This window comes from Glycine soja, chromosome 2, assembly GCF_004193775.1.
Source record: "Glycine soja cultivar W05 chromosome 2, ASM419377v2, whole genome shotgun sequence".
Lineage (NCBI taxonomy): Eukaryota > Viridiplantae > Streptophyta > Magnoliopsida > Fabales > Fabaceae > Glycine > Glycine soja.
In genome coordinates this window covers 43,105,876-43,124,131 of record NC_041003.1, presented here as the reverse complement: position 1 = coordinate 43,124,131, position 18,256 = coordinate 43,105,876, and the positions used below count along the sequence as shown (strand labels likewise).

At 31.3% G+C, this 18,256-nt stretch overlaps 1 protein-coding gene across 1 annotated transcript; it reads left to right on the top strand.

Moving 5' to 3' along the window:
* The first annotated feature begins 15,637 nt into the window (after positions 1 to 15,637).
* Positions 15,638 to 18,256, top strand: LOC114396226 (L-type lectin-domain containing receptor kinase VIII.1-like). Its single transcript, XM_028358132.1, has one exon. The coding sequence runs from the start codon at positions 15,829 to 15,831 to the stop codon at positions 17,887 to 17,889; it is 2,061 nt and encodes a 686-aa protein (XP_028213933.1). The 5' UTR covers positions 15,638 to 15,828; the 3' UTR covers positions 17,890 to 18,256.

Sequence of the window (18,256 nt, the reverse complement as noted above, 5' to 3'; positions counted from 1 at the left end):
CAAAGGAGTGAAAGAAGAAGAAAAACACATATAGTTGGAATGCATGTTACCATGTATCAACATCTAATTATTTAAAATAAAACTATAATTTATAATACAAATATATAACTATATCTTATATAATATCTTAACCATTTAATGTTAAGAGAATATTTGAACCTCCTTAGCCCCTCCTAACTGCCAAAATAACTATTTGCAGTTTTTTATGCCCCCAAAGCCCAAGAGATCAATTAAGGCCACTAATGCCACAACCACAAGATTGGGTCTTTTAATTCCTACACCTCCTATTTTGCTTCCTGCACCCCCAAAAGACAAGCATTATAACTTATAAGTAATTTGGCAGAGATAGAGAATCAGTTTCCACACGAAGCTCCTCTAACTTCAAGTCGGCTGCCATATGCAGTCCATAAAATATTGACCATAACTCATCATCAACAATGGTCAATTCTACTTAGACTTATCTAAATGATACAATATATTTCTCCGTTTATTTTATTTTTTTGGTTGTATTTTGTTTCTATCTGTTTATAGCATAATAACTAGCTCTTTTACTTGTGCAATACACGGGACCATTTATATTGAGTGTAAGTTTATATTAATTAGTTAAAATAGAATTTATATTTAAAATAAATAATAATACAATAAAAAAAATTAAACAAATATAATTTTAAGAATAAGGTATAATAAAAAATAAATTATAAAAGAATATTCAATTAATTTTAACGAAAGATATAAATGTATGGAAGGAAGTAAATAAATTATACTAAAGAAAACATGTAGACAATAATGAATTATAACAAAATTAATTCATGTTTCTTAAAAAAATTAGTTAATTTAATTAATCATAAAATGTATCATTTATTTTTATTATCATTCTAAAATTATCATTTTCTCATCTTTTTATCCACTTGTTCTTGTTGATATTTAGAGAAAAAATAATTAAATAAGGATATACAAAGAAAAAAATAATCAATGTATTTAAAAATTTGGAAAGATCTTATAAAAAGGAACAAATAAATTTTTAAAAGAAGTCTTATAACTAAGCACAAGAAAAGGAAAGTACTTTTAATATATTACTTTTAAGTTTTTTTTTTAAAAAAAGAGAAAATATGTGCATGATTTTACTTTTTTTTGTCTTAAAGAAAGATAGGTTTCACACGAGACAGATGTATATTTAAAATTCAAATTGGAAACCCCTGTTATGCTAGAACAAACACACCTCAATTGATCCACCACGTGTTTGGTAGTGTATGATTTCACTTATAAATAAAAAGAAAAGGAATTATAAAAAGTATAAAACAAATAAATAATTAATATAGTTTTAATTATACCCATATATTCAGAAATTTCTTTTATTTTGTAAGAAAATAAAACAAAACACGATTCACTGGACTTAGCGTCTAATACACTAGGGAACGCTCAACTTCAAATAATGTAATGAAGACAAACAACAACCCATTGAAGACTAAATGTGAGACATAAGTTACAAAGTTGAAATTGAGAAAGTATTTTGGTAGCCCAAGGTTCAAGATACCAATATTTCCGAGAGAAGCTATCTAAGATGCACATCACATGTTTCATGCAGTGACTAACATGCCAGACATTCATTTTGTGTTTATCTTTTTAGTTTTAACAACATCTTAGATATTTTTATGTCTATGTCTCACACCTTTCTTGTGTTAGACACTATTACCTCGAGTTCTCTCTCACACCTTTCTTGTGTTAGCTAGACACTATTACCTCGAGTTCTCTCTATATGCTGCTGAGTATATATTGTAACAAACAACATCTTATTACGCAACTGAACTCACCCCAATGGCTATAATACACCGTGTGTAACCTTATAATAAAATATAATAGATTGGAAGGTTGATTCATTCAAATTGAGATCTTACATTGAAAACTCATCCAATCTAAAATGAATAGAATTGTTTTTTTGTATCAGTGATAACTTGTGATTAATAATTTACTTCATTTTATAAAAGGCTTAATATTTTGTTTTCTTAAGAATAATACTAAATAAGAGGTGGTATGAACACTTTTTTATTGTAAAAAAAAGGCTTGTCAGCATTATTAAACAATAAAATTAAATAATATAGAAGATATATTTTTTCTGAAATAATACAACACAATAATCATTAGATTTTATAGTATTTCATTAATAAGTTAATTAATAAATTAAAAAATGCCACACCATACGAAACCAAATTGTAAAATATTAATTTAGTTTAATTTAAATTTAATATTACATTCAAATCAAATAATAACTACTTCCTCTCATGGCCTCATGTTTTACCTATATCTTTTTGCATTTATCAAAGTATATCAATTTTAATTTAAAAGCTAAAAAATAGAAAATAAAAACAAGAATGGCCCCCACAAGTATCACTACTAGAAAACAGACTTTCTACATCGGTCAAAATCAGCATTCAAAGACGATGGTCAATCGTTTTTAAATGTAACGTCATTGAAAGTAAAAAGTTTCGACAATTGACTGTTGTAGAAATACAGTGCTTTCTAAGTCGGATCTTACGCAACCACCGTCTTAGAAAGATAATTTTCGAATACGGTGGTGACGCCAGCAACGACTTAGAAAATGTGTTTTTAAAGTCATTGCTTACGTCATGACCGTCTTTGAAAGATGGATTTTAAAAACGATGCTCACATACACACCGACGTAGAGAGTAGGCCTTCTAAGTTGGTGTTAGCTTTAGCACCGATGTAGAAATACATCCTTTCAATATTGGTGCTCACGTACATACCGACATAGAGAGTAGGCCTTCTAAGTCGGTGTTAGCTTTAACACCGATGTAGAAATACATCCTTTCAAAATTGGTGTTGGCGTAGGCACCGACGTAGAAATATGTACTTTCTAAGTCGGTGCTCGTGTAAGTACCGATCTAGAAATATCTACTTTTAAAGACGGTGTTGGCATAAACATCATCTTAGAAAGTATCGGTGTTTACGTCAGTACCAACGTAAAAAGGAAATTAACCTGCAAATTAATTTTAGGTTAATTAATAATCATTATTTATAATTACAAAATTATCTATATCACTAATAATCAATAAATATAATTATATAATATTAAATTAACTAAAACCTAAGTATAAAGATAAATATTTCAAAATTATTATCGTCAAGTATCAATGATAAGTATTACCAAAATAATTTACCTTGTCTATACTCGTAACAATGAGTGATAATTTACTTCTACAACAGAACCCGTCTATGAAGTAGTTATGTATCTAAATCTTGCACATAAAGCCAAAATAATTAAGCATTCACCAACCAGTTAATTACAAGAATCAAGTTAAAAACAGCTTGAGAAAGAGCAGGTATGTAAATATTAGAATACTGGGCCAGTTATTTCTCTCTTCTTTTTTTGGTTTCTAAAACACAGTTGTAAAAATTAGATCAATAAAAATAAATTTTAGTGTAGAAGGTTTACAACTTTTGAATAAAAATAAACAAAAATATGTCCATAATTTTTTTTCTCGCATTAGGTTATCCTTTTATATTAAAAGCTATATAAAGCATTAAATACAAAAAGGAGCTAATCTTTACATGGTTAACGAGTAATAACTAATCCTACTCATTATACACAAGCTTAAATCTAACACGTCATATATGTTCAATAAAGCATTTTATTCTAACACATTGATTTCACATTCATCCATAAAAAAAAAATTTGTTATTATGATTATACCATTTTAGGTTTGTGAAGACATTGCTTGATTAATTCTTCCCAAAGTTCATCATCATGCTGCATAGTGACAAACTCTACGGCCTGCAAAAAATTATGACTGCTTCAAACTTTAAATCACCAGAGTTCTCATTCACAAGTTAGATGTTTGTTGAAACCAAAAACCAATTCAATTGAAAAAAAATAATGTACCTCCTCTACATCCCCCAATTTGTTTATAATAACAGCTAGGGCTTGCTTCGAGTTTCCCATCCTTCCTAGGATGAAGACTTGCTCCCTCAATAGGTCTCTTTTAATGCAAATTTCGTAAGCCTGAAAAAAAAATATGAGAATTTGATTCACAAGCATGTTGTACATAACTACATATAACTGTCAAAGTTTGTAATTGGTTCATCACCTTCTCAAGGGTGTAGTGTTGACTGCTACGGAGAAAAGGTAGCAACATCTTTGGATCATAGTCCGTATAGAGTTCTACCTAAGCACATTAGACCAAAAACAAATTATATTAAGTGCTAGAAAAAATCATTTAATCTCATTTACAAAGCCATTATTATTCATGTTTAGCAGTAGAGGGCAGATATCATGGCAACCAGGAAAAAAACATGTGAGAAGAATAGAGTAGTAGAGACTCAGCAATCAGCATTAATATGCTATTAGCATTAAAAGACTCAAATGCTACACTTGGAATACCAAAAAGAAATGCATAACAAAAGTAGGGCAAATGGATCATTGCCTTAGACTATTTACGTGTTTTTTCACGTAATAGCTTAAGTGGTCACACTCGCAGATTTGATCCTTGTTACCCCCATTTTCCTAATAAACTAATACAACAACAAAACCTACTAAAGTCTTTTTCCACTGAGTGGATTGGTTACATGGATCAAACACCTATGTGCTTTATGATAAACCTAGCATTAACACAATCATATCGCCTCTATCGAGTCAAACAGATTTGTCAAAATTTTGTGTTTGTTGTCAATTGCATAACACAAACCTTTTCTTTTTTATTAGGGCTTGGGACCAGTTATGTAATAATTTTCATCAGGCAGGTCATAGGGAAAATTCTCCTAATATAATGTTAAATTTCAATTGACATACATAAATATTCTCCTAATAAAGAAGGCAACCTAGTGCACAAGGCTCCACCAACTGTGGTCTGGGGAGGGTACATATGGAATCTTACGTCTGCAAGCAGAGACACTGCTTCCAAAATTTGAAAACGTGATCTCCAAATCACATGGCCACAACCGTTGCACCAAAGCTCATCCTCAAAGCCTCAACAAGTGGTCTGATCTACATTAGCAAAAAGAACAAAATCAAAATACCCCTTGATTCTTGTTAGTATGGTATTGGTTAGCAGGAGGAGAATTTGAATTATCTAAAAGCCTGAAACAGCAATGAAAAATCAGATTTGTCAGCTCAATTTTGTGGTGCTGTCATGGTAATGCTAACCAAAGCGAATCTAATTTTACATAGGCAGGTTTGAAACACGCATGCACACGAATCTAATTCATGCTACATAGACAATAAGTACAACAACTTAGAAGTTGATGGAAGAAATCTTATGGTCATCATTTACTGTTTTGAAACACTATGGGTCAGTGGTGGAGCTTCTTTAGGGCAGAGAAGGAAAACTTTGTTATATCATCATTGCCCCTAACTTGTTAATTGGTAACTTATGTCAAACATAGAGTAGCCTCATGGGCTTGAACATAAGCTAGCTTAGAGACAAGTGCAAAGCCAGACCAATAGATAATAATCCCCTACTTAATACTGGCTGTTTCTTTTTTATAGTTGCTAAGCCTAACTTAAGAACTTCCCATGGACTTTATGTTTCTGTCATCGAGGGGTGAAGAAAGCCTGTTCCATCTTTGAAATCTCTATAGCTTCGTTACAGTAGAAACCCCCTCTAAAGTTTGTCTCTTAGTGAACAAATAAGGATGTACACACCCTTAAATTTAAGTAGATAAAGTTCATGATGCACTTTAGATTAATAAATGAAGACATCGTTACCTATTCAATTTAGAGACAAGCTCAATTTAAAAGAGCTTAGTCTCCTACTTAAATACCAAACTTTGATGAGTTATCCAAACAAGGAAAGATATGTTCTTATGACTTCTAAATTTTAGAATGAGAACAAACTTATTAGAGTTTAAAGAAGGAAGAACTCAATTTTGTTGAAAGAAAGTAAGAGTGGAATCATAAAACATCATTGGCAATGATGTCCCAAAAAGACTGATAGAAGAAACCTTCATAGCCTTCTGGTCCAGGGGCACTATTTTCTGAGTTTTCCTTTTAATGGCTGCCATTTTATGGAAAAAAAAAAAAAAAAGCCATGTTTCTATCCCCACAAGTATGCCACTACACTCTGGACTTTTCTTGCCATAAAGTATGTTGCATGGAGAAAGCTTATGAAGAGTGCTATAAGAAAGAGTCCCAACAATCTAGGAATTCAGCATTGCAAACAGTTCTATCTAATCAGATATCAATAGCATTTTGACCCCTTCTACCATTAGACCAAGTAAAAGGCACACCTACTGTTTGAAGGTGAGTGAGATTGCAAATATCTGTTCAGAACCTAAAATCATTGCAAGATCTTTGGGATGGTAGACAACCTCTTCTTTTTCCATGAGAACATAGGACAACATTAAAGTCCCCAATGTAGCTCCATGGGCCTTTCAGAGAGTCTTGAAGGTTAGGTAGGTGCTCCCTAAGATCTTTGCGAAAAACATAAGATGTTGAGGTGTAAACTGCTGCAGAATGAATTAAAGATTTGATTAATTGTGACATAGAAAGCCACAAATTGCTTAGGGCAACAAGTGACATTTATATCTATATTATCCTTGCAAAAACACCAAAGATTAGGTGAGGGAGGATATGGAATTGGTGGCAAACGGCTTTAAGTGTAGCTTCTGCCAAAGATATGAAGAAACTTTTGATAACTCAGTCATGGGTTCAACAATAAGCAAAATGTCTGGAGAATGAGTATTGCACAACTTCTCTATATACAACCTTGTGTCAAGGTTTTGGACCCCCCTAGCGTTCCAAAATATGACCTTCATTGACGGGTTTTCTTGTTATCAATCCCGGAGGGTGTTGCCTGGGTTCCTTTACCATGAGAATGGAAAGATATGTCCTTAATATGACCTTCTAAAGCCAAGGAAAGATATGTTCAACTTAAAAAAACTCTTTGCATTGGGCTGAAGATTTCATACAAAGTCTGATTACAAACTTACATTTAAGAAACAAATTTTCAAACAAAAACTTCAATACAAATCGATATTTAAACAAAAACTTCACATCTATTGTAAGTTGAAAATTGCAAGTGGAATCATGTACATACTTGTATCCTAGACTTCCTAATAAGTTGTTCCACAAGTACTTGTTCCTGAAACATAATACAACGAGGGAATAAGGTTAATGACAACATATCCATATATTAGTTAGTGTTGAACTGAAGTGGTTCAATTTAGTAATTGATGCAGATGAGAGAAAAATAAAATAATGAGCATATTTACAATCTAATTATCAATCTCAGATAGCAATAGCAGCAAGTAGCAGCCAACTCTGAAAATGCTATAATGGAATAGTAGAAAGCAGGATGATTGTTATTTTAAATGTTATAATACAAAGTGAACAATTTATACTACATATATAAATACTTGAAAACAGAAACAAAAAAATTTAAGAAATTCATAATAAACAAGTTGACACACACAGTCACCATCAATGTAGGAGCAATAAGAACAAGTCATGATGTCAACATTGTTTCAAGGGTTAAAATGGGTTTTGAACCCTATATCATGGTAGGGAGTAGGGTCGGTATAACAAGCAAAAAACTGCTATTATGGCTGTTATTTGAATTCCACAGCAACCTAATGTCGTCCCACTCTGCTATTCCACTATAGTGCTACACATTATAAGAAAATACATCATTGATCTAGTCAGTTGCACTTAAAAGGATTAAACTGTTGCTATGCAGTTGTTCAAATTAATATGAGCTTTGTCATGTCAAAGTTCTTTTTCATTTTTCTTTCAGAAAAAGTTTTTTTTAATATCAAAATGCATGAATTTGCTATACAATAATGTCTGAGTCTAACCATATTAACAACAAAGGAATAGAAAATCAAGTAAGGATTAAGGAGATGGCATCTCAAATTAATACAACCAATTACTACCAATTCAAACGAGCATGGTTTATTTTACTGTTTTTATCTATATTTTCGTGTTGCTTATGCACAAGTTAGTCCAACAGACCCTACAGTTGGAGGTCAACTATAAATTTGCAGAGATGCCTTTGAAAATAGTCTTAAAACATATATACATGTACTCATCACCTATCATTTTTCAACATTATGTTCAATCACGGGAAGCAGAATCCTCGAAAATTTTAAAATGGCAAAGCCTTTTATCTTTTGAACTTTCCTTGGTTCTATTCCAAACATTCAAAACTAAGTTGTGCTTATTCTAACAAGAGGTAGGATTTTACTAGTGTACACACACACAAAATAATTACATGCATCAACCTCTACAACGCTATTTTTCAATGCAATGCAGGAACTGCACGACATGTCTGTCCAAACCATTTAAAATGATCTTCCCACATCTACATTATGTATTTTAACTACAAAATCACGTAGCAAAATTAATTTATTAATAATTTTTAAACCAACATGAGGGCTCTGCATCAAGTTGCCATTTTCGTTGTCTTGTTCTAATTTTTCTATTGATTTTTTTCTTTGTCTTTGACTTAACAATCACAACGCCAGCCTCAAAGTAGAGCATTTATAAAACTTTATTAAGTGACCGAGCTACTAATAAAAAATGACAACCAAATCATTAACAAACTTTACTTACCTCACCAACAACCTAGGCTGGACACGTTATGCACAACCCACAAAATGCGGAAGCCCACGACGGAGGCTAGGTAACACAAAGAACCAAAAAACTTTTTTTGAGATGAACTAGGTTACGCGACTATGGATGAAGGGCACAACGAAAAGAAGCAAGGTAATGGCGCCACAATTTTTTCAGAGATGAAAAATAATTTAAAAAATAGTAACAACGACGGTGATGTATTGAGAAACGTCGTTGTATTGAATGCGTGTATTCAAATACGACAATGTTTTTTACTGAAACGCTGTCGTTTAATGAACCGCATCAAATACCACTTCGATTTTTTCCAAAAACGTCATCGTTCATGTCGTGGTATTTACAAAAATGTCACTGCGTGTATTCTACGACGGTCCTCCAACCACCGACGTCGTACTGTAGTCGTAGAATGTTGCTTTTCTAGTAGTGTACATGCATAAATGTCTTTTGGATAAATAGTCATTTTTGTTCCTAGATGTATAATTTGTTGATAAATGCGTTCCCGAAAGACGAAAATAAAAAATTAGGTTCCCAAAAGTGTAAAAAGTGTGACAAATATATCCTACCAATAACTTTTGTCCGTCACCGTTAATAAGATAGCCTACATGGTACAGAGGGACGAATCTGTCATTAAAATGATTGTCAACGTGATCATGCTAACTAGATTGGACGAAAATGTCAGTAAGATACCATTTTTGGACATAAATGTCACTAATTTTTTGTTGAACGAAAATATCAATATTTTTTATTAGAATAAAATGTCAGTAATTTTTTTTTACCTAAACGCCAGTACGTTCCACTGGACCAAAATGTTAATAAGTTATCATTATTGGATGAAAACGTCAATAATTTTTTATTGGACCTAAATATCACTATATTTTTATTGGACTAATTTATTAAATCGAAAATTTCGTTTCATTTAAGGGTAAAATATAATTTTAGAATAAATTTTTGTTATTTTTTATCGCTACAAGTATAACATTACAATAATCACTTAAAAAATATATTGACAAACATAATTTAATACAAACATAATAATAATGATAATATTGATTATCAACTAAAATTTGTTTATCACAATATAAAATTATCCAAAATAAACATTGTACTAGTTTACCAAAATAATCATTGTAGCATTGTACCAATCATTACAAATTTTTCCAAATTATAATAATTAGTCACGATCTATTATAAATAAAAGATTAATATATCTCATATTTGACTTCTTCGAATATTGATTATTTTATTAACGGTGACAGACGAAAGTTAATAAAAAGATATATTTGTTGCATATTTTACACTTTCGAAAATTAACTTTGTATTTTCATCTTTCAGAGACACATTTGTCACCGAATTACACATTCAGAGACAAAAGTGGTTATTTATCAATTAGAGATGGGAAGACAAAAAGTCTAGAAAATATTATATGACAAATATGTGCCTATGTTGGTAATTAGAAATGACCACGTTGACAATTATTTCAGTGACAAATTCGTCCCTCTATACTACATAGGCTATGTTATTAACGATAACTGATAAAAGTTAACGGTCATATATACTTATTGCTCTTTTTACACTTTTAGAAACTATATTTTATATTTTTATCTTTTAAAAATACATTTATCAACTAATTACAGATTCAAAAATAAAAATGACATGTGTTTTCTATCCAAATATTGTGCATGAGATTAGTGCCCAACAAGTCATGGGCTCGTTACCGTCTAGGAGTGACATGGAAGCTGACTTGTTGGACATAGTTTAGTTTTCAAATGGTATCATGATGTTTTTAGGTGCAATTCATAAATTGGTTTTCAATTTTTATACATGATCTCTAGCATTGTTTTTGGTTTTTTTAGGAGGACTAGAATCTTGAGTGCTTTTTAAATTTATGAATTATATAAAATAATCTTGTGCAAAGATTAAAATACATTTTGTAGAATGGCTTTACCTAGAAGTTTCATTTTTGTTTTGTGACCCCGTGTTCAGAATTATTTTCAAAACTTCAGTGTTAATGTTATCATTTGTTTCCTTTGTATGTTATTTTTGTTAGATAACACAAATATTCTCCATAAAAATAATAATTATGTGTATATTATTATGAACAAAAAACTCTCAAGAATATTTAATGCAATATACTCAAAAACTCAAATTTGAATTTAAGATCATTAATAAAACTAAAATGATTTCATGTCAGTTAATTGATCACTTGATAGTATTTGATTCCTTTGTGTGACCACTGTACTTGCCCCTTAACTATCAAAGAGTCTGACTGAAATCTATAAGATATAAAGTTAGTGACACAAATTATAGCATGCATGAATACCGAAGTTTTGAAAATAATTTAATATACGCGGCCAGAAAACAAAATAAAACCATTATTTCTTGATCACACATGAAAATGATATTTTTTTTTAATAGAAAATGATAAAATCAAAAAGCATTCAACACTTATAGTCATGTATGAATTACACCCAAAACCACCATGATATGATACAATTTTAAAATTAAACTATATCCAACAAGTCAGTTTCCATATCATTCCTAGACGATTGGGTTGGGCCCGTGACTTATTCGACACTAATCCCATGGCTAAGGTTTGTCCTTTGCCTAACAATCATCTTAATTCTTATATTGATGGTTTTTACATCATCATCATCATCATTTATAGTCTTACAGAAGTGTTTAATTGATTGCTTCACTGCCATGTAATAAAATGAAGAGCTAAAGTAACTACATTTATGTTATAAGTGTTTAAAATTTAATAAGTTAGTTTTACTTGAATATATCTTGACAAGTGCTTATAAAATTTAATAAGCTATTTGTGATTTATTTATCTTTAAAGTTTTTAAAATGAGACAATATCTCATAAGTGCTTATTTATATTTACATATATATAATATCAAAAGTAAAAAAATTCTAATCACACTTTATTTATTTATAATTTTTAAACACAAGTTTAACTATCATATATAATGTTTTTTGTTCTAGGTGAAAAAACACAAATGTTTTTTAATTGGTTCAATGATTAATTTTGTTCACGGTAAGTAATTATCACCGGCCTAAGAAAATTAATAATTATAATTTGATTTCTTAGGATTTAATATTTATATATATTCATTTGGACGAAGAAATAAATAAAATAAAATATTTAATTTGAAGGAAGAAATGAAAAAAAAATCGTTCAAATTAAGTGTTTAAATAACATAAAGAATGATTAGCTGATATAATTGATTAATTTTTTTAAAATGTGAAATTGAAAGTAATAAATGTTATAAGTATTAAATTTGCAACTGACATCATCATTGAATTATGGTAGAAGCACGTTTCCCTAGAACCATAAAAGTCAACAGGAAGAAAAAAAAAGACTGAAAAAGCGAATCAACATTCTCGTTGCATTTCATACATCTTACTATATTGAAAGGAAATCAAAATGACATAAAAAAAAAACTGTAACAGAGAAAGACACCTCGTTGAACAAGTAGATTTTGTGAAGGTTTTAAAAAATGTTGTGACCACAATTGTGGTCATAACACATCTCTATTAGCTTGTTTGCAAATTTCTATAATACAAGTGTCGTGACAAACCGCAACCGCATGGATTCATTTGAGAAGGTTTTATAGTTGAATTCTCTATCACATCTTCTATTCTCCTAATTCATCAATTAATTATATTGATTATTGACTACACCAACCAATCAGATACCATAAAATAATAAGCAGACGGTGTTCTGCTTCTTTGTTAATTTGATCCACAATTGTTTTTCTCAATTGTTATCATGCACATATCACAGTGAATAATATTCCTTAGACACGTGTTACAACTTGTTTGATCTAACTATATATCTTAAATATTATGGTTTTGCTTTCATTTTCATCCGAGTTACGGCAAATGGTATAGTTGCCCAATACAAAATGAGTGATGTTTTATTTGCAAATAAAATATTTGTTTACATGTGAGTGTGACAGTACACTAGTTTTTAGTTTTATGATAATAAGTGGAAAAAAATCAAAACAGTTAGGTCATTAATTAAATCAATAGAAATTCTAGCGTTACACTATAGAAGTTAAGAATATATTTAGGAAATATAAAATTAACTTGCTGATGAAATTAAGAAAGAAGGGAGGAAAAAAAAGTTCATATGTTCGAATTCTCTATTGATAAAAATTAATAAATTAATATTTATTGATAAAAATTTAATATATATTTGATTAAGATATATGAGATTCAATGTGTGATTTAATTTTATAATTTACTTTTATAAAAAAATGTTCGTCCACAATAACTACATAAAGATAATATAGTATGTATTGCTTATTTGAAATAAAAATATATTAAAAGAGATAGAAAAAGATATTTTACCAATTTTTTTCACTCATGATTTTTAAAAGAATGACATTACATATATTCAACAAGTTCATTCATTTGAGAAATTAGTCAATCTTTTCACAAAATTAGTGTTAATTAAAACATTTGAGTAATTAATACACAAGATGAACCTTCAACGTCTTAAAGATAATTATTTCCAAGGAGAAAAGAAGTAAATATGTTTTATACTCTTTTCTCTTTGTTACGGTGTTGCCCATAGAATTTGATTGAAAAGATTTTTAATGAGATAATATACGATAATGTATTAATGAAAAATGTAATCTTTTTTCTTCATTAGATTTTTGTTTCACAAGATTATTTTAGCAAGAACTTAAGGAAGCAGTTACAAAAGTAGACATCTAAGAAAGATTATTATTGATGTTTCAACATTAATTTATTTATAGGTTCTTTGTTTATAATTACTATTATAAACAGATATAAATAAAAAAATAATTAATATTATATTAAAAATATAAAATAACATTTTTTAGACGACCATTATTAAGGTGTTGAAGGAGTATACAATTAAATTATTAACTTATGTAATAATTATTTTAGAATTCACACTTATAATGGTTTTTAATGGGTTGATAATGATAGCATAAAAACTTTAATCAGAGTATAAAAATTATTTCCTTTAGTATTAGCTGTAAGGTCACAATTCCATTTATTTATGTTACGAGATGGTCCACATTTGATATGCTGAATTACACCCGATGTCGTAAACAAGTGACCTAAGTTTGAGAATGTGTTCCTTGGTCGGTTTGTGATAATTCTTTCGAAGAGATTTTCTTGCATTGTCTCCACCTTTTGAAGAGATGGTCCACCTTTGATTGGATTGAGGATATTTTCTTACATTGTCTTGAATTCATGTTTTAAATATATTGTTACATTAAATATTTGAAAGAAAAATTGTATGATCTTATTTAACTTAAAAAATTTACTTGTGATAAATAATGCATGTGGTCTAAAAAAAGAAAGAGGATCTATAAGTGTAAGTATTTGTAGAGTTCTTTTTTTATGCTTTGTTTATGAAAATTTGTTTATGAAATAACATTTGTAGAATTCTTTTAGTATTTATTGCTTTTATTTTCATTTTTTGAATTAAGAAAGTATTAAAACTAGCTTCTCGTATTTTTATGCTTTGTTTAACAAAATATTTCATTAAATTAATTTTTTTAAATGTTCCTTTTAATAACTTTGTTTTTAATTTTCCGAACAAAGGAACTCTAAGTTAATCATTTTTTAAATGTAGCTTTTTGAAATAACCTTAGTTCGTTTGTAAACTGTGATTTATTTCTTAATCGACAGGGATAAGTTCTGACATCTATACTAATTCTAATCAAATTTAAGTTCACGTTAATAACACTGTTTTAGGATGCACGTTAATCACATAACTAAATCAAAAGTGTTAAAATAACATGAAGAATGATTAGCTGATGTAAACGACCAATTCTTTTAATATATTTCAAGTAAAATTGAAAGTTAAATGTTCTGAAATTTGCAAATAACATCATCCTCACTGTATTATTATAGAAAAAACTCGTTTCCTAAAACCGTAAATTAACGTCAACAGGAAAAATAAAAGCAAAGACAGAAAAAGCGAGTCAACTTTGTCGTTGCATAGCATACATCTTACATTCTTACTATATTGAAAGGAAATAAAATGCACTAAAGTGTAATTTTAACATCTATAATAAATTTGTTGAGTTTATTATTGCTTTAAAAATCATATTTATCATAATTTTGGGTCACCATTCACCATAATATTTATGGATAATTATTTTAGAGGAAATTCTTCTAATTATTATATTCTTTTTTCATCGACAACTTTTAAATATGATATCTTAGTTAATAGTTTGAAATATCATTTAAATGAATTATTAGTTAATATAAATATGATTATATTAAGAGAAAAAAGACCGTGTATTTGCAATAAAATAATTTTATAAGTTTATTGGATTTTATTAAATTATCTTAAAAATCATATTAATTATAAAGTGTAATTATATAACACTCGGTAAATCAATATTGAACTCTTATATTAATCACATTTATTTGAAATTTTCTGCAATATCAAAGATAACAACAAAACTGCAGCTGCAAGTTGCAGCCTTATTTTGACAAGGTTTTATAATTGAATTACTGAATTCTCTATTCTATCTGCTCTTCTCCTAATCAATCAATTATATTGATTATTGGCTACACCAATCAGATCCCGTAAAACAAATACCAGACGGCACTCTGCTTGTTAGTTTGATCCACAATTATTATTATGATGCACATTTCACAGTGAAGAATATTCCATAGACACGCGTTAAATCTTCGTTGATCTAACTTTATTATTTATTATCTAAAATAAAATACTATGATCTGAATTTCATTTTCATTCATATGGGTTACGGAAATTGGTAGGTTGAGCAAAAACAAAACGTGAGTGGACCTGCTATTCTGAGGAACCAATTTTGCACCTGTCATATCTCTACTGTCATATCATACCCCACATAGCAGGTTGCATTGCTTCCGTAATATGAGTGATATTAATCAAACTTTCGTTGATTACCCTCCATCATTTCCCTCTTCAAATAATTTATATCACATAATTTCAACTACTTTATTGTCTTAAACTTAAAGTCCAATTATTTAGTCTGAAGTATCTATTTGGAAAAACTCATTCAATTTCTTCTTTATGTAAATTTTTTTTTTGTTAATGGTAATCCTACCACGAGCAAAATTAACTTAATTCAAAGGTTGAAGAAACACTTATGATTTTTAACTCAAGGGAAAAAAAAAAAACTTCAAGTCACCATCTTCATAGCTTTATCCTGTGGCATTACTACCACCATTATTAGCAGTAGCAGAAGCCATATATCATCCAGCTGAATATGATTGGAATTTCCTTTGTTCTCTCACATGCTGCTATGGCTTCCTTATCCAATATCTTGCTTATGTTTTGTTTGTTGAATCTTCTAGCATTCCCAGTTTCAGTTCATTCAGCTGGTGAAGTTCCAATTAATGTGACCAAGCACTTTTCTTTCTACAACTTCAGCTTCAGCAACAACCCCAGATTAGTCCATGATATGAAGCTCCTAGGCAGTGCCAAGTTCTCAAATGAAAAGGGTGCTCTTCAAATCCCAAATGAATCAGAAGAAGACATAAGACACCAAGCTGGAAGAGGCATCTATTCCTTCCCAATTCGCCTGCTGGATCCAAGCACCAAGACTCCAGCTTCATTCCAAACCACTTTCTCTTTCCAAATGAACAATTCCACTGCCTCTGAGCAAGCTGCTTATGGAGGAAGTGGCCTCACTTTCATCATTGTCCCTGACGAGTTCACCGTGGGAAGGCCGGGACCGTGGCTCGGCATGCTCAATGATGCTTGTGAGAATGACTATAAGGCAGTGGCAGTGGAATTCGACACGAGAAAGAACCCGGAGTTCGGAGATCTGAACAACAACCATGTTGGCATCAACTTAGGTACCATAGTGTCTACTAAAGTCATTAATGTTTCTGATGTTGGACTGTCCCTTAATGATGGTTCTGTTCACCGTGCTTGGATCACCTATGATGGCCCTCAAAGAAGAATGGACATTCGTCTTGGAAGGGCAAACCAAGAGGATTATGATTATCCTCCAAAACCTCTCTTCTCAGAATCTATGGATCTCTCTCCTTTTCTGAATGAGTACATGTTTGTAGGGTTCTCAGCTTCCACAGGTAACCATACACAAATCCACAACATACTCTCTTGGAACTTCACTTCCACAAGCCAAGCTTTTCTTCGCTTGCCTTCATCTGAAACCTGCCAGGGTAAGATCTTACTTGAGAATAGCACTGCTTCCACAGAAGTACCACCAACTTCACACAAGTCTTCTAAGAATGAACCACCACGAAGCTTTTTGATTTTCGTGGCTGCTGTGGCATTGGCTCTGGCTCTTTTCCTTGGCTTTTACTTTATCAGCAAGCACAGAAGAAATGCTGCTAAGTTGAATACTTCAGTGGAGGCAGAGCTTCACATGCCAAGGCCTCCCAACAAGCCACGACGCTTCGCCTTTTCTCAACTTTCATCTTCAACAAGGTCATTCAGTGAGATAGAGTTGCTCGGCAGTGATAATAGAGGAGAGTACTACAGAGGGAAGCTTTCTAATGGCAGCCAGGTGGCTGTGAAAAGGTTCTCAGCTCAGTTTCTCAGCACACATGGATCGGACAAGAAGAGATTGTTGAAGGAAATCAAAGGCGTTAGCCACGTTCGCCACCCGAATTTGCTTCTGGTTAGAGGGTGGTGTCAAGACAACCATGAAATCATGGTGGTCTATGACTTTGTCCCCAATGGCAGCCTAGACAAATGGCTATTCGGGGCCGGTGTTCTTCCGTGGACTCGACGTTTCAAAGTTATTAAAGATGTAGCTGATGGCTTGAGCTTCCTCCACACTAAACAACTAGCCCACAAGAACTTGAAATGCAGCAGTGTGTTTCTAGATGTCAATTTCAGAGCTGTTTTGGGTGATTTTGGGTTTGTGTTGATGGGTGCAGAATCAAAACACTTTGAGTCACAAGTGTGCCAAGGTGCTGATGTGTTTGAGTTTGGTGTCCTTGTGTTGGAAGTGATAGCTGGAAGGGTAAGGGATGAGAAAGAGGAGGGAAATCCAGAAGAGAGGAACCTACTGGATTATGCTTGGAACTTGCATCAGATTGATGAAAAGGTGAAGCTGGTGGACAGAAGGATGGGGTCATTGATCAACTTGGAGCAGGCAATTCGCGTTCTCGAAATTGGGTTGCTTTGCACTCTAAATGAGAACAAAGGAAGGCCCTCAATGGAACAAGTGGTGGAGTTTCTTCTCAACATGGATAAGCCTATTCCTGAGCTGCCAAGAACTCGCCCTGTTGCCTTGTTCCCCTATAATAGCGCCAACACAGGACTTTGTAATGCATATTCTTGCACTTTTTAAGTGGAGCCATGCATGACGTTGCTGAATGATTATGTGGGAGGTGTATGAATAAATGTGAAAAAAGACTATTCTTAGGCCTGCAACAACGGATTGATTTTCCAAATGCTGCAAGTGCTTAAAGTGCTGTGTATCTGTGAAGATGGTAGATAAATGTTATATTGTATTAGCCTTGGGGATTCAGTTTCAGTATGCTTTACCATCACAGCCTCGATGTAGGATTATTTGTGATTCTGTTTAGGATCCTCTTGTTATATGGCAAGTGAAAGATGGTTGATAATGGTGAAAAGGGAAAGTAGAGTCAATCTTATTATTGTTATTATTATTTATAAGGTTAAATTATATGAATCACGGCTCAATTGTTCTCTTC